At 49.5% G+C, this 24,012-nt stretch overlaps 1 protein-coding gene across 1 annotated transcript in view; it reads right to left on the minus strand.

The window, feature by feature from the left end:
- Positions 1-11,385, minus strand: part of LOC149432786 (kinesin light chain 1-like) — a 40,981-nt gene extending 29,596 nt beyond the window's left edge. The window contains exons 1-2 of the mRNA XM_089664944.1: positions 11,207-11,385; positions 5,369-5,621 (exon numbers count right to left, since the gene is read on the minus strand). Coding sequence (XP_089521070.1) covers positions 5,369-5,617 — 249 coding nt within the window. The 5' untranslated portion in view covers positions 5,618-5,621; positions 11,207-11,385. The remainder of the gene's footprint in view (positions 1-5,368; positions 5,622-11,206) is intronic.
- Positions 11,386-24,012: the final 12,627 nt, after the last annotated feature.

The following is a 24,012-nucleotide window of genomic DNA, read 5'->3' on the forward strand; positions in this document are numbered from 1 at the left end:
GAGGAGTGGAATGGGCGATTTGGGCGGTATCTGTGGATGAGGTTGGCGATGTAGCTAGGGGCAGTGTTGTGGATGGCTTTGTAAGCTGTGGTTAGTATTTTGAATTTTATACGTTGGGTTAGTGGAAGAATGAACACAGAGCAGATGTAAAATAATCATTTATATCATACTTGAATATAAAAAGTGCAAAATGAAATAGCTGCTAGCACCTAAGGTATCGGTAACTGTCCCGATGTAAACGTATATCCTAAACGTGCAGCGCTGTAAACTCATGAAACGTAAATATCTTATATCATACTAGAATATATAAAGTGCAAACAAGTACGTGAATAGTGCAATCAAATAAATAAATGAATCACAGAGTCCTTGACAACCACAAATATTATAGAGCAGGCACTTTATATATTCGAGTATGATAGAAGATATTTACGTTTCATGAGTTTACAGCGCTGCACGTTTATGATATACGTTTGCATCGGGACAGTTACCGATACCTTAAGTGCTAGCAGCCATTTCATTTATCCGTAATTAATTTATTTACATAATTTTACATATAATTTTTTAAAACTTGCTTTTATATGCTCTTTTTGTGTGAATTTATCATACCCTACAGTACTAACGACTACTAGGCATAACACTACCTATGACAGTGATTCTCAACCTGTGGGTCGCGACCCCTTTGGGGGTCGAAGGATCCTTTCACAGGGGTCGCCTAAGACCATTGGAAAACACATATTTCCAATGTGTAAAGAACAGATACTGCGTAGAAAGCAGCTGCTGCGTAGAAAGCAGCTACTACGTAGAAAGCAGCTACTGCGTAGAAAGCAGCAGTATTGAAGGTAAAATGATACTTCATGAATTATAATTACTGGGTAAATAATTTTATGGTTGGGGGTCACCACAACATGAGGAACTGTATTAAAGGGTCGCGGCATTAGGAAGGTTGAGAATCACTGACCTATAAGATCTCATTATATGCGATTTCTTTATATAGTAAAATAATGTCGTATTGCCTGGAGTTCCGCATTAATAATGGCATAATGAAAAGTTTTTCGGGTTGTCAACCAGTGAGGATACATAGGACAGCCGGCACAGTAACATATATTTATTTCAGGTACTTATATAGCGCCATCCATTTACGCAGCACTTTACATATATATTGTACAGTCACATCAGTCCCTAACCTTCAAGGGGCGTACAATCTAAGGTCCCCCTCTGCCTCTCCCTCCACTGGCTCCCTATCGCCCATCACATCAAATTCAAACTACTCACTCTGACCTACAAAGCCGTTCACAACACTGCCCCTGACTACCTCACCAACCTGATTCCCAAGTACCACCCTACCCGTACCCTTCGCTCTTCACAGGACCTCCTTCTATCTTGCTCCCTGGTCTCCTCCTAACACGCACGTCTGCAAGACTTCTCCAGGTCCTCCCCCATCCTCTGGAACTCACTACCCCAATCCATCAGACTGTCACCTTCCCTCCTCACCTTCAGGCGCTCCCTGAAAACCCACCTCTTCAGGGAAGCCTACCCCACCCTCACCTAACTGCTGCTCTCCTTCATTCCTCCTACCACTCCATCCCCCACAGCCACTTCCTCCTGTACCACCACCCCCTCCCTCCTAGATTGTAAGCTCGAAAGAGTAGGGCCCTATAACCCCTCGTGTGCTGTTTGTAGTTGCTGTAATGTTTCATGTATTGTCCCCCCCCCCCTCTATTGTACAGCGCTGAGCAAACCCTTTGGCGCTATATAAACTCGATGTAATGTAATGTCCCTAACTCACATTCATACATACACATACTAGAGCCAATTTAGACAGGAGCCAATTAATCTACCAGCATGTCTTTGGAGTGTGGGAGGGAACCGGAGTACCCAGAGGAAACCCACGCAGGCACAGGGAGAACATGCAAACTCCAGACAGGTGGTGCCGTGGTTGGGATTTGAACCGGTGACCCTAGTGCTGCCAGGCAGAAGTGCTAACCACTTAGCCACTGTACCGCCCCAATATATGCAGAAGGTGCCATCCTGGCAGTGGGCATTAGATGATAAAAATATGATTTACCAAAACAGACTCGCCACCACCGACTGTACTCATATGTAGACATCTGGAAATTGTAGACCCAACAACACTGGCTGCTGCTCTGATGGCACAGGCCCGTCCGCTGGCGTAGCAGCGGTGGCAGGCCCGTCCACTTGCCCGCCAGTAATGGTAGAGGTCTACCTCTACCTGATGGGGCCGCTCTGGCTCTACAGGCCGGTCTGTTGGTGATGCAGCTATTGGCAGGAGACAGCAGTGATAGCACATCCTGGCAATACTAGTGACTCAGGACTCCTCTTATTCTTAACAAGGTCAGCAAATACATAATTAAAGCTGAACGCTGGGCTGGTTTCTAAACTTTCTTTCTTTTCTAAATTGACCTAGCTTCTAAGTAAATTATCTCATTAAAGTCAGTGATGCCATCGCTTAGAATGAGAAACCACAGCTACACCCAGGCACCAGGACAGCCTCTCTCAACCAGGGTACCTTGAGGTTTCTTCAGGGGTGCCTTGACAAAATGTCTAAAAATTGCCCAAAACTTGTATACAAGCCAAGCGGGTGGGACAAGCCTGCCTTTTAGTTACACAAAGCCACAGGTTTTCATTGTGCACCATTACGACCTTCTAGCCACCAGCATCCTGACAACCAATGGCATCATCAGTTGATAAGGGGGATGTCAGCTGCCTGCACAACATCCTAGTTTGACACTCCCCTGTCCATCAGTGCTGGGGTCACATTAGCTCAGTGATAGAGAAAAATTGAGGGAGAAGAGAAACAATGGAATACTAGTCAGTACCAGTGTGCAAAAGTGTATTTTTTTTTGGAAGAAAAAGATCACCTCTAAGGTCGGGTGTCCTACATGTGTGGGTGTTGCTGCGCTATATAAAACTATAAGAATAGTTTTTCACATTTTAGAATGGGGCGCCTCGGGGCTGTCCATGAATGGCAGAGGGCGCCCCGGGGCTGTCCATGAATGGCAGAGGGCGCCCCGGGGCTGTCCATGAATGGCAGAGGGCGCCCCGGGGCTGTCCATGAATGGCAGAGGGCGCCCCGGGGCTGTCCATGAATGGCAGAGGGCGCCTCGGGGCTGTCCATGAATGGCAGAGGGCGCCTCGGGGCTGTCCATGAATGGCAGAGGGCGCCCCGAGACGGTCCAGAATTTCAGGGGGCGCCCCGGGACGGTCCAGAATTTCAGGGGGCGCCCCGGGACGGTCCAGAATTTCAAAGGGCGCCCCGGGACGGTCCAGAATTTCAAAGGGCGCCCCGGGACGGTCCAGAATTTCAAAGGGCGCCCCGGGACGGTCCAGAATTTCAAAGGGCGCCCCGGGACGGTCCAGAATTTCAAAGGGCGCCCCGGGACGGTCCAGAATTTCAAAGGGCGCCCCGGGACGGTCCAGAATTTCAAAGGGCGCCCCGGGACGGTCCAGAATTTCAAAGGGCGCCCCGGGACGGTCCAGAATTTCAAAGGGCGCCCCGGGACGGTCCAGAATTTCAATGGGTGCCTTGACTGAAAAAAGGTTGCACTAGAAGGTGAAATGTTGATTTCACTTCCTGTCACTGTGCCACTTAGACAAACTACAACCCCAGTGAAGCTATGAGAAAAATAGCTGCAATAGGCATGACAGGCCTCGAGTGCCGGGTTCACATATATGTGGATTGGATGCGTTTGGAACTGCATCCAATCCACATGTCATGTGAAATAACATTGCTTCCTATGGTGCCTGTTCACACATGTCCAGTGCACTGGCAGTGCAGATTCAGTACGGATTGAAAAAGAGTCCTGTCCGATGTCTGAGCAGAGCGGTCCAGTTCAGGTACGGATTACAAGCTTTTGACTTCTATGGGAACCGTTTCCAAACCGTGCAAACCTGATGTGAACCGCTGATCAACTACTGTATCACTTAGCTGTGAAACCTGAAATTCAACCCACACCGCACATGTGTGAATCAGCACTGAGTCTCCTGGCCTGTCAACCATGGCAAGTCAGTACAGGTGTCCCTTGGCCTGTCAATCAAGTTTGGTCATGTTAGTTGGTGGGCAGACCAGGAGTCGGAAATGCCAGAATTCTTCCCTGCTGGTTAGGATGGAACTAAAAATGTATTCTGCAGGGGCTGAAGCATTGGATTCACAACGAGTAACATATTTGTAAAAGGTAAACAATAGCCCTTCGACAAATGCGTAAATGTTTTTGCCCAGAGTTCAGCTTTAACTCAAGGTATACGCTAGGACTGACTGGATTTTGTTGAGGTTGAGGTTTGGGGATCTTTGAGGACACTTCATTGTCCGTGCTGGAGAGGGCACACCTCCGGGGGATCCGTGCTGGAGAGGGCACGCCTCCGGGGGATCCGTGCTGGAGAGGGCACGCCTCCGGGGGATCCGTGCTGGAGAGGGCACGCCTCCGGGGGATCCGTGCTGGAGAGGGCACGCCTCCGGGGGATCCGCGCTGGAAAGGGCACGCCTCCGGGGGATCCGCGGTGGAGAGGGCACGCCTCCGGGGGATCCGCGCTGGAGAGGGCACGCCTCCGGGGGATCCGCGCTGGAGAGGGCACGCCTCCGGGGGATCCGCGCTGGAGAGGGCACGCCTCCGGGGGATCCGCGCTGGAGAGGGCACGCCTCCGGGGGATCCGTGCTGGAGAGGGCACGCCTCCGGGGGATCCGTGCTGGAGAGGGCACGCCTCCGGGGGATCCGTGCTGGAGAGGGGACACACTGTAAGGCACTACTATGTATTGTGGTGGTCTGCACTGGAACATACGGTGCAGGTGTGTTTTTAGCCCTCTATGGTGCCTTAGCAGCCTATTCATACAAATGGGGTGCCTTAACACAACCTAACTGAACAGAAAGGTGTAAACGGGGCCTTAAAGAGGACCTGTACTGTGGATAAAAAAAAAAAAAAAAGGCAAGCGGATGGCAAGGGACTGATCAGCAGTATTGCCTGTGGTCCTCATTCAGCTGATCTTTTAGCAAATCTTCACTTTTTGAGTTTAGGCCCACTTTAACTGAATCTACAGGAGCCTAAGTGGGTGAGTTTTGGGCTTGTGGCAATGTCATCAATTGCAGACACTTTCAGAGGTCATTCAGAATTCACTGACAGGTGCATTCAACCTGCATTCATCTCCTTCTGACCTGCATTTGTCCCACTGCAAGAGAGTTTTGCTTTTCTATAGACTTGCATGGGACTGCAGAACTCGCTTGAAGTGAATGAAAGTCCATCAACACGGCCCTAAATCTGCCATGAGCAAACCCCAGGGAGCTCGCCCCACTTCCCCCACTAGGACCGATTATCTGCGGGTAGCAGATATCCTAGGGATGAACGGTTAAACACTCACCTGTGCCTCACCAAGCCCGAGCTCAATCATTTCCACGGACTTGCGCAGGAGACCCGACTTCTCGTGCACCAGATTGGCCTCCTCATCCTTTTTGAGACATTTGATGGTTTCCAGTAGACTGTGCAGGATGGAGTTGTGCTCATTGCGGAGGGCCTCCAAACCTTGCATTACCAGCTTGGTGTGGGAGATGATCTCCTCCTGTGACAACTTGTCCAGCTTCTCCTCTCGGGGATACATCATTACTGACATGTCCCTTAAAAAAAAAAAAAAAAAAAAGGATAGAGATCAATGACTTGTCCCTAGAAAAACACAGAGATACGAGGTACATCATCACTGCCACGTTCCTGGAGATACATGGTACTCTGTCAATGTCATGTTCCTGGACACACAGACATGTGGGGTACATTATCACTGACATGTCCTTGGAGACACAGAGATACAGGGTACACGGTCATCGCTATGCTACCGGACAGAGCAAGATAAGGAGTACATCTGCACAGCTTCCTTCTCCAACATACCAGGCCCATCTCCACACTTTTCTCCTTTGACCCTGTTCCCATTAAGGAAGGTGCCAAACTGCCCTGGACCCTGTTCCCTCACAACTACTACAGCCCACCCTCCTTCTCTGTTCTACACTCTCTCACATCTTCGGTCTGGCCCTCTCCACTACCCATGCTTAAAAAAACCCTTGATGGACCCCACAACTTTGAACAACTTAAGACCCATCTCTCTGCTCCCGTTTGCCTCCAAAGTTGTTGAATGTCTTGTCCACAACTGTACCAGTTGCTACCTCACTGATGATCTTCTTGACCCCCTAAAGTCTTGCTCCTTCACACAACATTCCATTAAAACAGCCCTACCATAACCAATGGCCAATACTCATTCCTCAAGGACTTTTCTGTCTTTGATACCTTCGACCACCAAAAGACTCCACAACTCTGCTCTTTCCAGGTTCTCCTCCTACCTACCTCAACACACTTTCAGTGACACCTACAGCTCTATCTCCTCTTTCTGTTGGGGTACACAAAAGCATGCTTCTATTCTCGCTCTACACCTCTTTCTTGGCCCAGTTGATAACTTCCCATGGCTTCAAATACCACCTTTATGCCGAAACACCAAAATCTATATCTCTCTACTACCCGATCCCCTCTGTTCTCGGGCCCTTTCTCTCTACACTGATCCAGGTTCTCCTCCTGTCTGACGGAATGTTTGGTGTCACCTAAAACTATTACTCCTCTTTCTGTTGGGGTACTCCAAATCTCTGTTCTCAGGCCCCTTCTATTCTCGCTCTACACCTTCTCCTTGGGCCAGCTGATAACCTCCCATGACTTCCTATATCACCTCTACGTTGATGACGCACAAATCTCTCTCTCTGCTCCTTGGTCACCTCTGTTCTCGGGCCCCTTCTATTTTCGCTCTACCCATTTTCCTTCGGACAGTTGATAACCTGCCATGGCTTCCAATTCCAAAACCATCTCTAAAATCCTCACATATCACTCATCTACTGAGTGACGTATCGGTATGCATGCCACACCACTTCCTCAAACACAGCTTGGAATATTTCCTCCCCATCCTCTTGAACTTACCATTGAGATCAATAGCACAACTATCAGTCCTACCAAACATGCCATAGTGCTAGGTGTAATCCTAGATTCTGACCTTTCCTTCAGGCCCTACATCTAATAAGTGGTTAAATGTTGTGGCCCTAACCTCTGTAACATTTCCAATATTTGATATTTTTAATGAACACCACCACAAAGCAACTAATTCACATCCAGCTTACCGCCTGCCTCAACTTTTGCAACGCTCTTCTCACTGGCCTACCTCTACATAGGCTATCCCTTCAGTCTATCATGAATGCTGCTACTAGACCCACCTTACCAAAATGATCTGTAACTGCTGCCCCTCTCTGCAATCCCTCCACCGGCTACCACTAGCCCAACGTAAACATTCAAATTACTATCTACAAAGCCATCCACAAACTCGGTCCCCAGCTTGACCACCAACCTCACTTCGAAAGACCACCTAAAGCACCCACTCCATTCCTCCAATGACCTTCTGCTCTCTAGCTCCCTCGTCCCATCACATCCTCCCATGCTTGCCTTCATGACTTCTACAGAATCTCTGCCATGCCCTGGAACTCCCTACTCTAATCTAATCTCCTAATCTGTCGATTTTAGGCAATCCCTAAAAGGCCACCTAATCAGAGAAGCCTACCACACCGCCACCTAAAAACTGTACTTTGACCATCTTCATCAGCCCATCCTCCCCAGATATCACCTATTGTACTATTCCCCCCTCCCTTTTAGATTGTAAGCTCCACGAGCAGAGCCCTCCGAGTCCTTCTGTATTGAACAGTATAGTAAGTGTACCATCTCCCATTACATTGTAAACTATTGGCGCTATATAAATCCTGTAAAATAATAATCAACACCGCCATGTCCTTGACGATGTAGAGATATGGGGTACATCTTCACTGATATGCCACTGGAGACCAAGAGATACAGGGAACATCATCACCACACTGTACCTGGAGGCACAGGGAACATCATCACCACACTGTACCTGGAGGCACAGGGAACATCATCACCACACTGTACCTGGAGGCACAGGGAACATCATCACCACACTGTACCTGGAGGCACAGGCCTCATCATCACCGCAATGTCCCTGGAGGCACAGGGAACATCACCACACTGTACCTGGAGGCACAGGAAACATCATCACCGCACTGTACCTGGAGGCACAGGAAACATCACCACACTGTACCTGGAGGCACAGGAAACATCATCACCACACTGTACCTGGAGGCACAGGAAACATCATCACCACACTGTACCTGGAGGCACAGGAAACATCATCACCACACTGTACCTGGAGACAGAGATACAGAGGATATCATCACCGCCATGTCCCTGAAGACACAAGCCTCATCATCACTGCCGTGTTCCTGGAGACACAGAGATACAGGCCACATCGCCACCGCTGTGCCCCTGGAGACACAGGCTTTATCATCACCACCGTGTTCCTGGAGACACAGAGATACAGGCTCCATCGCCGCCGCGTCCCTGGAGACACAGGCTCCATCATCGCCGCCGCGTCCCTGGAGACACAGGCTCCATCATCGCCGCCGCGTCCCTGGAGACACAGGCCCCATCATCGCCACCGTGTCCCTGGAGACAGAGATACAGGCCTCATCACCACCGCCGTGTCCCTGGAGACACAGGCCTCATCACCACCGCCGTGTCCCTGGAGACACAGGCCTCATCACCACCGCCCTGTCCCTGGAAACACAGGCCTCATCACCACCGCCCTGTCCCTGGAAACACAGGCCTCATCACCACCACCGTGTCCCTGGAGACACAGGCCTCATCACCACCGCCGTGTCCCTGGAGACACAGGCCTCATCACCACCGCCGTGTCCCTGGAGACACAGGCCTCATCACCACCGCCGTGTCCCTGGAGACACAGGCCTCATCACCACCGCCGTGTCCCTGGAGACACAGGCCTCATCACCACCGCCGTGTCCTTGGAGACACAGGCCTCATCACCACCGCCGTGTCCCTGGAGACACAGGCCTCATCATCACCGCCGTGTCCCTGGAGATACAGGCTTCATCATCACTGCCATGTCCCTGGAGACACAGAGCTACAGGCTTCATCATCACCACCATGTCACTGGAGACACAGAGATGCGGAGTACATAGTCATCACTGTCATGTCCACGGAGACTCAGGTTAGGGGAGGAGATCAGCAGGGTGGTGCAGACAGACATGTGAAGGGGGCTGCACAGGCCCAATGCACTGAGCACTATGGGATCCCCACAGGACTGAAACAGTCTGTCACAGTGACTCCCTCTACTGGCAGTCTGAGGGGGTGACAAGCAGAGCACTGTCAGTGGGGGGTGTGATGGATGATAGGTGGGCGATGGTGTCAGAGAATTAGAACAGAAATTGGCACTATGCCTCCATGCCCCCCCCCCCCCACCCCCAATTACTGGTACTATTAACCCTTTGTGCGCCCCCTATCCCTAGGGCTGTTAACCCTTTGTGCGCCCCCTATCCCTAGGGCTATTAACCCTTTGTGCGCCCCCTATCCCTAGGGCTATTAACCCTTTGTGCGCCCCCTATCCCTAGGGCTATTAACCCTTTGTGCGCCCCCTATCCCTAGGGCTATTAACCCTTTGTGCGCCCCCTATCCCTAGGGCTATTAACCCTTTGTGCGCCCCCTATCCCTAGGGCTATTAACCCTTTGTGCGCCCCCTATCCCTAGGGCTATTAACCCTTTGTGCGCCCCCTATCCCTAGGGCTATTAACCCTTTGTGCGCCCCCTATCCCTAGGGCTATTAACCCTTTGTGCGCCCCCTATCCCTAGGGCTATTAACCCTTTGTGCGCCCCCTATCCCTAGGGCTATTAACCCTTTGTGCGCCAATCAGCCCCCCCGCCCCCCCTATTACTAGTACCATAAACATGAACCCTTCATGCACCCCTTCTCTCTATCACTGGCACCATTAGCACTGTGGGCCCCCCTTACGTGGCACTAGTGCCATTAACCCTTGGTATGCCAGCCATGACTGACTATCTTCACCCCCCTATCCCTGACACCGGTTATATTACCCCTCCAAATGCTGCCTGCCACCATTGGCACCATCAACCCTCCTCATGCCACCATTCTCCATGTACTAGCAATCATTATCAGTGCGACCGATAACTAACAGTGATGCCACCAACCTCGACACGTGGCACAATTAACCCCTCCTGTGAGCAATCCCTGACCGGGTCACCGTTAACCTTATGGGGTGGGGGGCCCACACCCAGAATTAACTCTTTCCTCCTAGCCCCCAGGAGGGCGAGAGATCCCAATAAGAGGAAGGTCACACAGGACTACAGACCCTATTATCCCCCTCAAGGTGGATATAATTAGCCCCCCCCCCCCCTGACAAGGGTAGACTAGGGTTAACCCATGCTGAGCCCCCCAACTGCCATTCACACCAATCGCCAGCTGCTGGCGCCTGTTCAGGAATGGTGAGATGGGCACCCAGCAAGGGTTAAACTTTCATAGCCACCCACCCCCCCCCCCCCTTCGGCTGCTCGGGGGAGCCCACTATCACCCTCTCCTGCCCCAAAGGCTCTACGTTAACCCTTTTTTGCCTGAAGGGCCTGTAAATTAACCTTCTCTTGCCCCAGGGGCCCTGCATTAAACATTTTCTGCTGGGGGGACACTATCAGCACTTCCTGCCCTACATTAACCCTTTTGTGCCGGGGGGGGGGCGGCGACATTAACCTCCTGCACTAGAGGACCAATATTAACCATTTCCTGCCCTGAGGGGCCCTCATTGACTCTCTCCTGTCACAGAGGACCCCACATTGCCCCTCTCCTGCCTTGGGGGGGCCTTAATAATCCTCTCCTGCCCCAAGTGGAACCTCATTAACCCTCTCCTGCTCCGGGGGGCACCTCAGTACTACTCCCCTGCCCTGGGGGGTCCTCATTACCACTCTCCTGCCCTGGGGGGTCCTCATTACCCCTCTCCTGCCCCGGGGGGGGTCCTCATTGCCCCTCTCTTGCCCTGGGGGCCCTTCATTACCCCTCTCTTGCCCTGGGGGGCCCTCATTACCCCTCTGTTGCCCCTCTCTTGCCCTGGGAGCCCTTATTGCCCCTCTCTTGCCCTGGGGGGCCCCTCCACACCCTCTGCCCCCACACACATGGATGACAGTCTCGGATCTCCTCCTCTCTCCCTCACCCAGGCTGGCCGGACTGCTTTGTTGGCTGCAGTGACCCTCCCCCACCCCGAGGAGGCGCAGACAGGTCACAGCCCGCACTGCAGGAGACCCGGCTCACCTCTCCCCGGGGCCACACCGCGCCGGGGCTCCGCTCCGTGTCCTGGGGGGCTCCTCCCTCTACACCGGGGACTCTTCTGGGGGCCAATGGGACGGATCCGACCCGCAATACAGACCCAGTGTGAGCACAGCGCTGCGACTTCCTGTGCAGGCTCCGCCCACCTCCCCACTCCCAATGCAGCCCCGGAGCCCCGCCTACAAAGCGGTGACCTCACTCACCCCGCCCAAAAGCCTCCGCCCACCATCCCACTCCCAATGCAGCCCTAGAGCCCCGCCCACTAGACGATGACCTCACTCAGCCCGCCCTCTACAGCAGCTGCAACCAGAAGAAGGAGAAACACCCAGAAAATGAATCCAAAACACCGAACTATATATATATATATACCGGGCTCTGTGTATAACGACATATATACCGGGCTCTGTGTATAACATCCTATATACCGGGCTCTGTGTATAACATCCTATATACCGGGCTCTGTGTATAACATCATATATACCGGGCTCTGTGTATAACGACATATATACCGGGCTCTGTGTATAACGACATATATACCGGGCTCTGTGTATAACTACATATATGCCGGGCTCTGTGTATAACGACATATATACCGGGCTCTGTGTATAACGACATATATACCGGGCTCTGTGTATACCGACATATATACCGGGCTCTGTGTATAACATCATATATACCGGGCTCTGTGTATAACGACATATATACCGGGCTCTGTGTATACCGACATATATACCGGGCTCTGTGTATAACATCCTATATACCGGGCTCTGTGTATAACGACATATATACCGGGCTCTGTGTATAACGACATATATACCGGGCTCTGTGTATAACGACATATATACCGGGCTCTGTGTATAACGACATATATACCGGGCTCTGTGTATAACATCCTATATACCGGGCTCTGTGTATAACATCCTATATACCGGGCTCTGTGTATAACATCCTATATACCGGGCTCTGTGTATAACTACATATATACCGGGCTCTGTGTATAACATCCTATATACCGGGCTCTGTGTATAACGACATATATACCGGGCTCTGTGTATAACATCCTGTATACCGGGCTCTGTGTATAACGACATATATACCGGGCTCTGTGTATAACATCCTATATACCGGGCTCTGTGTATAACATCCTATATACCGGGCTCTGTGTATAACTACATATATGCCGGGCTCTGTGTATAACATCCTATATACCGGGCTCTGTGTATAACGACATATATACCGGGCTCTGTGTATAACGACAGATATACCGGGCTCTGTGTATAACATCATATATACCGGGCTCTGTGTATAACATCCTGTATACCGGGCTCTGTGTATAACATCCTGTATACCGGGCTCTGTGTATAACATCCTATATACCGGGCTCTGTGTATAACATCCTATATACCGGGCTCTGTGTATAACATCCTATATACCGGGCTCTGTGTATAACGACATATACCGGGCTCTGTGTATAACATCCTATATACAGGGCTCTGTGTATACCGACATATATACCGGGCTCTGTGTATAACATCAGATACAGTGAGGAACAGAAGTATTTGAACCCCTGAGAAGATCCGTGTTAATATTTGGTACAGAAGCCTTTGTTTGCAATTACAGAGGTCAGACGTTTCCTGTAGTTCCTGACCAGGTTTGCACTGCAACAGGGATGTTGGCCGACTCCTCCACACCGATCTCCTCTAGATCTGTCAGGTTTCGGGGCTGTCGCTGAGCAACACGGAGTTTCAGCTCCCTCCAAAGATGTTCTATTGGATTTAGGTCTGGAGACTGGCTAGGCCACTCCAGAACCTTGATATGCTTCTTACGGAGCCACTCCTTGGTTCTCCTGGCTGTGTGCTTCGGGTCATTGTCATGTTGGAAGACCCAGCCACGACCCATCTTCAATGCTCTGACTGAGGGAAGGAGGTTGTTGCTCAAAATCTCACAATAAATGGCCCCATTCATCCTCTCCTTAATACAGTGCAGTCGTCCTGTCCCCTTCGCAGAAAAGCACCCCCAAAGCATGATGTTACCACCCCCATGCTTCACAGTAGGGATGGTGTTCTTGGGATGCAACTCATCCTTCTTTTTCCTCCAAACACGACGAGTGAAGTTTAGACCATAAAGTTCTACTTTGGTCTCATCTGACCACATGACTTTCTCCCATGTCTCCTCTGCATCATCCAGATGGTCATTGGCAAACTTCAGACGGGCCTGGACATGTGATGACTTGAGCAGGGGAACCTTCCATGCAATGAATGATTTGAAACCATGACGGCGTAGTGTTCTACCGACAGTGACCTGTAAAACTGTGGTCCCAGCTCTCTTCATGTCATTGACCAGCTCCTCCCTTGTAGTTCTGGGCGGATTCCTCACCTTTCTTATCATCAGTGATACCCCACGAGGTGACATCTTGCATGGAGCCCCAGTCCGAGGGAGACTGACAGTCGTCTTTAGCCTCTTCCATTTTTTAACAATTGCTCCAAGAGTTAATCTGTTTTCACCAAGCTGCTTGGCAATTGCCCCGTAGCCCTTTCCAGCCTTGTGGAGGTCCACAATTTTGTCTCTGGTGTCTTTTGACAGCTCTTTGGTCTTGCCCATGGTAGTAGTTGGTGTCTGACTGACTGTGGGGTGGACAGGTGTCTTTAAAGAGCTCAGACAGGTGCTACTAAGTTAGATTAATGAGTGGAGTAGAGGTGGACTTTTTAAAGGCGCAGTAACAGGTCTTTGAGAGCCAGAATTCTTGCTGTTTCTTAGGTGTTCAAATACTTCTGTTCAGCAGTGCAAGACAAATACATTCTTTACAAATCATACAATGTGATTTCCTGAATTTTGTTTTAAATTCTGTCTCTCAGAGTGGGAATGCACCTACAATGTGAATGTCAGACCCCTCCATGATTTCTAAGTCGGAGAACTTGCAAAATCGAAGGGGGTTCAAATACGTCTGTTCCTCACTGTATACTGGGCTCTCTGTGTATAACATTATGTATACTGGGCTCTGTCTATATATGTCTGACCCACAAAACAGACCTGGTGTCAGAATGTTCTCCGCAGTCCTGCTATAAGTCACTCATCGCCGCCATTACTAGTATAAATGAAAAAAAATAATCCCAGTATCTTTCCCGCCATTTGTAAACGCTATAACTTTCACGTAAACCAATTCATTTACACATATTGGGATTTTTTTCAGCAAAGACACGGAGCAGAATACATTTTGGCCGAAATTTATGACGAAATTTTATTTTTATTTTTTTTTTACTGGACGTGTTTAATAGCAAAAAGTCAAAAATATAGTTTTTTTTCTCAAAATTGTCTGTCTTTTTTTTTATAGCGCAAATGAAAACTGCAGAGGCGATCAAATACCACCAAAAGAAAGCCCAATTCGTGGGGAAAAAAAGGACGTAAATTTCATTTGGGTGCAGCGTTGCATGACCGTGCAATTGTCGGTTAAAGTAACGCAGTGCCTTAACGCAAAAAACGGCCTCCTCCTCCTCCTCCCTTACAATCTAGGAGGAAGGGTTGAGTGATACAAAAGGTAATAGCTGTGGGGGGAGGAGCTGATGGAGGAAATAAATGGCAGTTTACTAGGTAGAAGCAGGATAGACTTCTTTAAAGATAAGGGTTTTCAGGGATCGACTAAAGGTGGATAGATTTGGAGACAGCCAGACAGATTGGGGTAGGGAGTTCCATAGGATGGGAGAAGCTTGGGAGAAGTCCTGGAGGTGTGCATGGGAAGAGGTGACACGGGAAATAGAGAGCAGAAGGTCTTGGGAGGATCGAAGAGAGCGGTTTGGTTGATATTTTGAGACCAGGTTGGTGATGTAGCTGGCGGCAGAGTCGTGGATGGCTTTGTAAGTTGGTGTTAGAATTTTAAATTTTATTCGTCGGGCGAGTGGAAGTCAGTGGAGGGATTGGCAGAGAGGGGTGGAGGACACTTAGTGGAGGTCAGTGGAGGGATTGGCAGAGAGGGGTGGAGGACGCTGAGCGGAGGCCAGTGGAGGGATTGGCAGAGGGATGGAGGACACTTAGTGGAGGTCAGTGGAGGGATTGGCAGAGAGGGGTGGAGGACACTTAGTGGAGGTCAGTGGAGGGATTGGCAGAGAGGGGTGGAGGACGCTGAGCGGAGGCCAGTGGAGGGATTGACAGAGGGATGGAGGACACTTAGTGGAGGTCAGTGGAGGGATTGGCAGAGAGGGGTGGAGGACACTGAGTGGAGGTCAGTGGAGGGATTGGCAGAGAGGGGTGGAGGACACTTAGTGGAGGTCAGTGGAGGGATTGGCAGAGAGGGGTGGAGGACGCTGAGCGGAGGCCAGTGGAGGGATTGACAGAGGGATGGAGGACACTTAGTGGAGGTCAGTGGAGGGATTGGCAGAGAGGGGTGGAGGACGCTGAGCGGAGGCCAGTGGAGGGATTGACAGAGGGATGGAGGACACTTAGTGGAGGTCAGTGGAGGGATTGGCAGAGAGGGGTGGAGGACACTGAACGGCTGGTAAGGTGGATGACCCTGGCAGCAATATTCATGATGGACTGGAGAGGGATCGCCTATGTAAAGGTCATCCAATGAGGAGGGAGTTGCAGTAGTCGAGGCGAGAGATGACCAGGGAGTGAATTAGAAGCTTTGTGGTATCATTGGTTAAAAAGGGGCATATTATTATTACTACTATTATCAGGGCTTTTTTTCTCAGAGGAAAGGTGGTGGAACTCCCCCACCCAAACCTGGCCACGCCCCCATCAAACCCTAGGACCACCCCTTTAGAGAACAGGAATGCAAGTAAAATTTGGGAGGGGCTATAAAAGTAAATGTATGGAATTAACACCGCCCCCCCCCCCACATTAGTAAGAATAGCGAGTAACACTGCCCCCCCCCACATTAGCAAGAAAAGCGAGAAAAATTGTATCGCCGCTCCTTACCTGATGCTGACGATCCGCGCTATGGTAGGATCGACGAGCAGAGGGCGTGATGACGTCAGCGCGCACCGCCGGGTGTACTAAGATACACCTTTCCTATGGGGGTGGCCGCGCGCCCCCGATGTTTACACGCTGGCGGTAGAGGGGGGGGGGTGAAGCGTGCATGTCCCCGCTCACCGGCTGTGAGCAGCGGCAGTGACAGGTGCCGGGCACGCGCAAGCATGACATAAACAAGCCGCGTCCGGCACCTGTCACTTTCGCTGCTCTGCATAGCTTGTCAGCTCTGCAGAGGCAGTCGGTGAGCGGGGACAAGAAGAAAAAGGTGGCGGAACGCAGTACCGCCGCGTTCCGGCAGAAAGAAAGCCCTGACTATTATTATTATTACTATTATTATTGTTCCATTTTTCGGTGGAGTTCTCTGTGATTTCCTCTGATGTAAGAGGTCTAACATGAAGAATTTAAATGATGAAATGCTGACATCTAGTGTCCAAAATGGAGTATACAAGAGTATGTTTGGTAAACAGGAGAGAAGTCAGGCCTGTGTATAATGAGTGCATGGTGCAGCAGCTGACTCTTGGGAAAGTCCTGATGACAAAATGCATTAGGTGGAAGCTGTGACGTCATCGGGCATGGGGCAGACACTCTTACTCTGGGAAGACCAGGAGAGAAGAGGTTTTGGGCGCATGAGCAATGCTGGTGTCACAGACCTGCCAACCAAAGCGAAAAAGACCTTCCCCTGACCACGGCTGGGTTCACCATGGAGCGGAGGGTGCGCTCACACTGGGAATGGTTGAACTGATTCATGCCAGAGTTCAATTGTTCCCCCTCCCCCGCTCACTTACACTCAAACTTACATCATCCTCTCAGCCAACCAAACCTGCTTATGTGCTTAGTAATCAATGCAATTCTGGACTCAGTCATCTATGGAGAGTTCTGGGCTCAGTCATCTATGGAGAGTTCTAGGCTCAGTCGTCTATGGAGAGTTCTAGGCTCAGTCATCTATGGAGAGTTCTGGGCTCAGTCATCTATGGAGAGTTCTGGGCTCAGTCATCTGTGGAGAGTTCTGGGCTCAGTCATCTGTGGAGAGTTCTGGGCTCAGTCATCTGTTGAGAGTTCTGGGCTCAGTCATCTGTTGAGAGTTCTGGGCTCAGTCATCTGTGGAGTTCTGGGCTCAGTCATCTGTGTAGAGTTCTGGGCTCAGTCATCTGTGGAGAGTTCTGGGCTCAGCCATCTGTGGAGAGTTCTGGGTTCAGCCATCTGTGGAGAGTTCTGTACTCAGTCATCTATGGAGAGTTCTGGGCTCAGTCATCTATGGAGAGTTCTGGGCTCAGTCATCTATGGAGAGTTCTGGGCTCAGTCGTCTATGGAGTGTTCTGGGCTCAGTCGTCTATGGAGAGTTCTGGGCTCAGTCGTCTATATAGAGTTCTGTACTCAGTCGTCTATGGAGAGTTCTGGGCTCAGTCATCTATGGAAAGTTCTAGGCTCAGTCGTCTATGGAGAGTTCTGTACTCAGTCGTCTATTGAGAGTTCTAGGCTCAGTCATCTATGGAGAGTTCTGGGCTCAGTCATCTTTGGAGAGTTCTGGGCTCAGTCGTCTATGGAGTGTTCTGGGCTCAGTCTATGGAGAGTTCTGGGCTCAGTCGTCTATGGAGAGTTCTGGGCTCAGTCGTCTATATAGACTTCTGTACTCAGTCGTCTATGGAGAGTTCTGGGCTCAGTTATCTATGGAAAGTTCTAGGCTCAGTCGTCTATGGAGAGTTCTAGGCTCAGTCATCTATGGAGAGTTCTAGGCTCAGTCGTCCATGGAGAGTTCTGGGCTCAGTTGTCCATGGAGAGTTCTGGGCTCAGTCATCTTTGGAGAGTTCTGGGCTCAGTCGTCTATGGAGAGTTCTGGGCTCAGTCGTCTATGGAGAGTTCTGTACTCAGCTGTCTATGGAGAGTTCTGGGCTCAGTCGTCTATGGAGAGTTCTGGGCTCAGTCGTCTATGGAGAGTTCTAGGCTCAGTTGTCTATGGAGAGTTCTGGGCTCAGTCGTCTATGGAGAGTTCTAGGCTCAGTCGTCTATGGAGAGTTCTGGGCTTAGGCACAGTTTGCACTCACACTGATGTGAACTATACTGGACCACAAGTGAACCTTGCCCAGGACCATCGCCTCCAAATGTTCCCAGGCATGGTACACCTAACCATTATGGAGCTCTCACAGTACACACATGAACCAGACCAATGGGGTGAACCACGCCCGGACACAGTTTAAACTTCCAGTGTGAGAGCACCCCAAGGAACAGCCGGTCTTCTCTGGAGCTCCTGATAGCAGAGATCCGTACAACCATGGCAAGAGGTGCTGGGGTGTATTGGAGAGTCTATTGATGCTGGATGCTGAGGAATCTATTGTTGCTATGAGGGATCTACTGTTGAGGGAGAGATCTATTGATACTAGCTACTAGGAGATCTGTTGTTGCTGCTCGGGTGGGTCTGTTGTTGCTGCCTGCAGATGATTTATGATACTGTTTTTCTTGTTTTCATGAATAAATTCCATACAAACTACTTAGCACCACAAAATTATACTTGCTTTTGTATCTTAGACCCCACGCTTCTGACATGTTTCACCCCTCCTAGGCTCAAAGTGTTACTAAACCCAGGACCCCGCATTCACTATATCTGGTCTCCTCGGATCCTGCATTCACTATATCTGGTCTCCTCGGACCCTGCATTCACTATATCTGGTCTCCTCGGACCCCGCATTCACTATATCCGCTCTCCCCAGACCCCGCATTCACTATATCTGCTCTCCCCGGACCCTGCATTCACTATATCCGCTCTCCCCGGACCCTGCATTCACTATATCTGGTCTCCCCGGACCCTGCATTCACTATATCCGCTCCCCCCGGACCCTGCATTCACTATAACCGCTCTCCCCGGACCCTGCATTCACTATATCTGGTCTCCCCGGACCCTGCATTCACTATATCCGCTCTCCCTGGACCCCGCATTCACTATATCCGCTCTCCCCGGACTCCGCATTCACTATATCCGCTCTCCCCGGACTCTGCATTCACTATATCCACTCTCCCTGGACCCTGCATTCACTATATCCGCTCTCCCCAGACTCTGCATTCACTGTATCCGGTCTCCCCGGACCCTGAATTCACTGTATCTGGTCTCCCCGAACCCTGCATTTACTTTATCTGGTGTCCCGGTCCCTGAATTCACAATATCTGGTTTCCCCGGATCCAGCATTCACTATATATGGTCTCCCCAGACCCTGAATTCACGATATCTGGTCTCCCCAGACCCTGCATTCACTATATCTGGTCTCCTCGGACCCTGCATTCACGATATCATGTCTCCCCGGACCCTGCATTCACTATATCTGGTCTCCCCGGACCCTGCATTCACTATATCCGGTCTCCCCGGACCCTGCATTTACTACATCTGGTCTCCCCGGATCCTGAATTCACGATATCTAGTCTCCCTGGACCCTGAATTCACTATATCTGGTCTCCCCGGACCCTGAATTCACGGGGAGACCAGATATAGTGAATGCAGGGTCCAGGGAGACCAGATATAGTGAATGCAGAGTCCGGGGAGACCAGATCTAGTGAATGCAGGGTCCGGGGAGAGCGGTTATAGTGAATGCATGGTCCGGGGAGACCAGATCTAGTGAATGCAGGGTCCGGGGAGAGCGGATATAGTGAATGCAGGGTCCGGGGAGAGCGGTTATAGTGAATGCATGGTCCGGGGAGACCAGATCTAGTGAATGCAGGGTCCGGGGAGAGCGGATATAGTGAATGCAGGGTCCGGGGAGAGCGGATATAGTGAATGCATGGTCCGGGGAGAGCGGATATAGTGAATGCAGGGTCCGAGGAGAGCGGATATAGTGAATGCAGAGTCCGAAGAGAGCGGATATAGTGAATGCAGAGTCCGAGGAGAGCGGATATAGTGAATGCAGAGTCCGAGGAGAGCGGATATAGTGAATGCAGAGTCCGAGGAGAGCGGATATAGTGAATGCAGGGTCCGAGGAGACCAGATATAGTGAATGCAGAGTCCGAGGAGAGCGGATATAGTGAATGCAGAGTCTGGGGTTTAGCAACACTTTAATATTGCATATCCTCCTTCTGTCCAGCAGGTGGAGCTCTCATCTCTTTTTTACTTGAGTCCTCAGATTTGCTAAAAGAAACTCCTTTTAAATGTTTTACCAAAGCAATTGGGGCTGTTCACTTAGTTCGGTAAATTAGCTGCAGCTCTTTTTTTGCCCTCCAGAGGATTTCCCCCCTTCCTGAAAGACCATTTTTTGCGATACAGCGCCGCGTTACTTTAACTGACAATTGTGCGGTCATGCAACGTTGTACCCAATTGAAACGTACGTCCTTTTTTCTCCACAAATAGAGCTTTCTTTCGGTTTTATTTGATCGCCTGCGTGTTTTTTTATATTTTGCGCTATAAGCCTAAGTAGACAATTTGAGAAAAAAACAATATTTTTAACTTTTTGCTATTAAACATGTCCAGTAAAAAAAATTTTGTTATAGATTTCGGCCAAAATGTATTCTGCTCCGTGTCTTTGCTAAAAGAAAATCCCGATACGTGTAAATGAATTGGTTTACGTGAAAGTTATAGTGTCTACAAGTGGCGGTATATATGCTGGAATTTTTTTCTAATTTTACTATTAATGGCGGCGATCGGCGATTTATAGCAGGACTGTGGGACTGCGGCGGGCATTCTGACACTGGGGGGGAACTGACTTGGATATTAACATTTATAGGTAAAGTTGATCCAGGGAATATCTGATTGCCTCTCGGGGGATCAGGAAGGAATTTTTTCCCCTGCCGGAGCAGATTGTATCATGCTTTACTGGGTTTTTTGCCTTCCTCTGGATCAACTGTGGGTGTAGGATTATAACTTTTTTTTTTTAATGGTTGATCTGGATGGACTTTTGTCTTTTTTCAGCCAGACTAACTATGTAACAGATTAGAGTTTAGAGCCACTGCTCTTAAAGTGACCCTAAATTACATTCTTATCCTTCGTCTTCAAAAATAATCCTTACTCATCCACTGCGTAATGGCTCTGTAACTCCTGGAATCCTTTCTTACTGTTTTTCTGCCATCTTGTAATGTTTTCCGTGAGCTTCCAAACTTCTCCTTTTTCCTCTGACTTCCGTTTGTTAGGATCTAGCTGTGTGCAGTTACAGTGAGGAACAGAAGTATTTGAACACCCTGCGATTTTGCAAGTTCTCCCACTTAGAAATCATGGAGGGGTCTGACATTCACATTGTAGGTGCATTCCCACTCTGAGAGACAGAATTTAAAACAAACTTCAGGAGATCCCATTGTATGATTTGTAAAGAATGTATTTGTCTCGCACTGCTGAACAGAAGTATTTGAACACCCGAGAAACAGCAAGAATTCTGGCTCTCAAAGACCTGTTACTGCGCCTTTAAAAAGTCCACCTCTACTCCACTCATTAATCTAACTTAGTAGCACCTGTCTGAGCTCTTTAAAGACACCTGTCCACCCCACAGTCAGTCAGACGCCAACTACTACCATGGGCAAGACCAAAGAGCTGTCAAAAGACACCAGAGACAAAATTGTGGACCTCCACAAGGCTGGAAAGGGCTACGGGGCAATTGCCAAGCAGCTTGGTGAAAACAGATCAACTCTTGGAGCAATTGTTAGAAAATGGAAGAGGCTAAAGACGACTGTCAGTCTCCCTCGGACTGGGGCTCCATGCAAGATGTCACCTCGTGGGGTATCACTGATGATAAGAAAGGTGAGGAATCTGCCCAGAACTACAAGGGAGGAACTGGTCAATGACATGAAGAGAGCGGGGGGGGGGGGGGGAACTGACACCAATACAGTGATCAGTGCTAATAAAAAGCACTGACACTGTACTAATGGCACTGGGCAGGAAAGGGTTAACAAAGGGGTGATCAATAGGTTAACTGTGCGCTGCGTGTGTTTCACTGTGTGCTGTGTGAGTGCTTTCCACTGTAAGCACACTACTTTGTATGGCTCTGCTATGCAGTGTGCAAGAGCTGACAGGGGAAAGATCTGTGTTGTTTATACACAGGTCTCTCCCCCCGTTGGAGATACTCGGTGATCACCGGGTGCCGGCGAGTAATCACCGGCCGTGACCCAGTGATGACAGCCAAGGATGAGCGTGCGCCCCCTCCCCGGAACTGCAAAATCACATATATACAGAGGCGTCCCTAGGGTTGGTGTCACCCGGTGCGATAACAATTGGTGACACCCCCTTCCGACGATCCCTGCAGGATGGATCGGATCTGCGTATTGAGCATAATGGATCGCACTCCGATCCATTATGCTCAATCAGCAGATCCGATCCATCCTGCGGGGATCGTCGGCTTGCTTTACAACTTACCTTTTCGTGGAGCGGGTCCGGTGTCACCCCGTGCGGTAGGTGTCACCCGGTGCGGCGCACACCCCCCACACCTGCCTAGGGACATTACTGCATATATATATATGTGATTTTGCACACCCGTGCCGCCCTGTAGCAGTGTTTCTGCTATAGAGCGGCACGGAAGTGGTTAAGCATGGAGACGCGGATGGATGGGGGAGATTGCTTTGAATATTAAATATGAATTAAATAGCATTTTTGCTTCGTGGTGCTCAGATGCCACGGAGTTCCACTTTAAGAATAGATTTTTTTTAAAGCAGAATTTAGTGTCACTTTAAAGAGGATATAAACCTTTCATGAATGTCCTTAAGGGAGGAAAGTACTTTATGTCTTGTGGAATTTGGGGAGGTAAGACATTTTCCCTGCAGCCTCTCTACAGCCTCTCCACCTGCTCTGTTTACAGTCATAACAAGATGAAGGTGTGTTTTTAAAAGGACATATTTAACATTTTTTGCTGGCTTCAGTTTATATGTTTTCACAGAGACACTTGTGTTAGGTTCTCACCCTGTGCATGTCAAGAACGCACGCCAAACTGCAAGCTTTCCCGACACACACAGAAATCTCCTACCCCGTGGCAGTCACGTGGCGGTGTCATTAAACCCACATCATAAAAAAAAAAACTATCAATAAATGCCAGATTACATGTTGCTCATACTCACTCATTCACTATGGGATTTGCTTTCTGTATTCTGCATAAAACCTGGTTGATCCTGCTGTTCTCTGTCTCCGCCTTCTGTCCATGTCTCCAATGCAGTTGGGAATTTTGCAGAGCACTGTTGGCAGCTACTGCACATGCTCAGTTTTCAGTGAGTTTCTATGCTGGGCATTTCCTCTCTATCACATCTGAGCAGCCCATGTGACTATAGAAAAAAAAATCAACAATCGGAATGCGCTAAATATATCAAAAATAATATGTGTACAAAAGTCCCAACATCCTAAATACAATATATAAAAAATCTCCAGTGAAAACAATCCATAAATTGGTGTATAAAAATGTGTAAAAAAATGTCCAACACCCAAAACGAAATTTCTTCTTAAACATATAAGTGCACCGTGCTTAATCCACCACCAAATGAATGGAATAAACTCACCAGAGCTCAATGCTGATTAAATTATAAATCAGCACAAGCGTGTTTGCTCTGGGAGCGATGAGAGAAGGCAGATCATGAAGCAACACTCTGTAGTATAGACACTTCCAGATATCAGGAGCAATACTCTGCAGTAACTCTGAAGTATGGCCAGGACTCCTTATATAGCGATCATCCTCCAAATATATAGTAATACCACTCAAAAATAAAGAAAAGGCATGATGGTGCAGTAAGTAAGAACCATTTAACTTTTATTACAATCTCATCTTACTCACAAAGTTCAGTGTCCACCTGACACTGGTATAACAAGCGATCAGATACACAGAATGGACGAGCCCCGTTCACCGCGGACACCTCGCCGACAGCTCCAGGGAACGTCCTGACGT

The sequence above is a fragment of the Staurois parvus genome, unplaced genomic scaffold, assembly GCF_062004578.1.
Source record: "Staurois parvus isolate SC_StPar_1 unplaced genomic scaffold, SC_StPar_1.0 ptg002110l, whole genome shotgun sequence".
In the NCBI taxonomy this organism is placed as follows: domain Eukaryota; kingdom Metazoa; phylum Chordata; class Amphibia; order Anura; family Ranidae; genus Staurois; species Staurois parvus.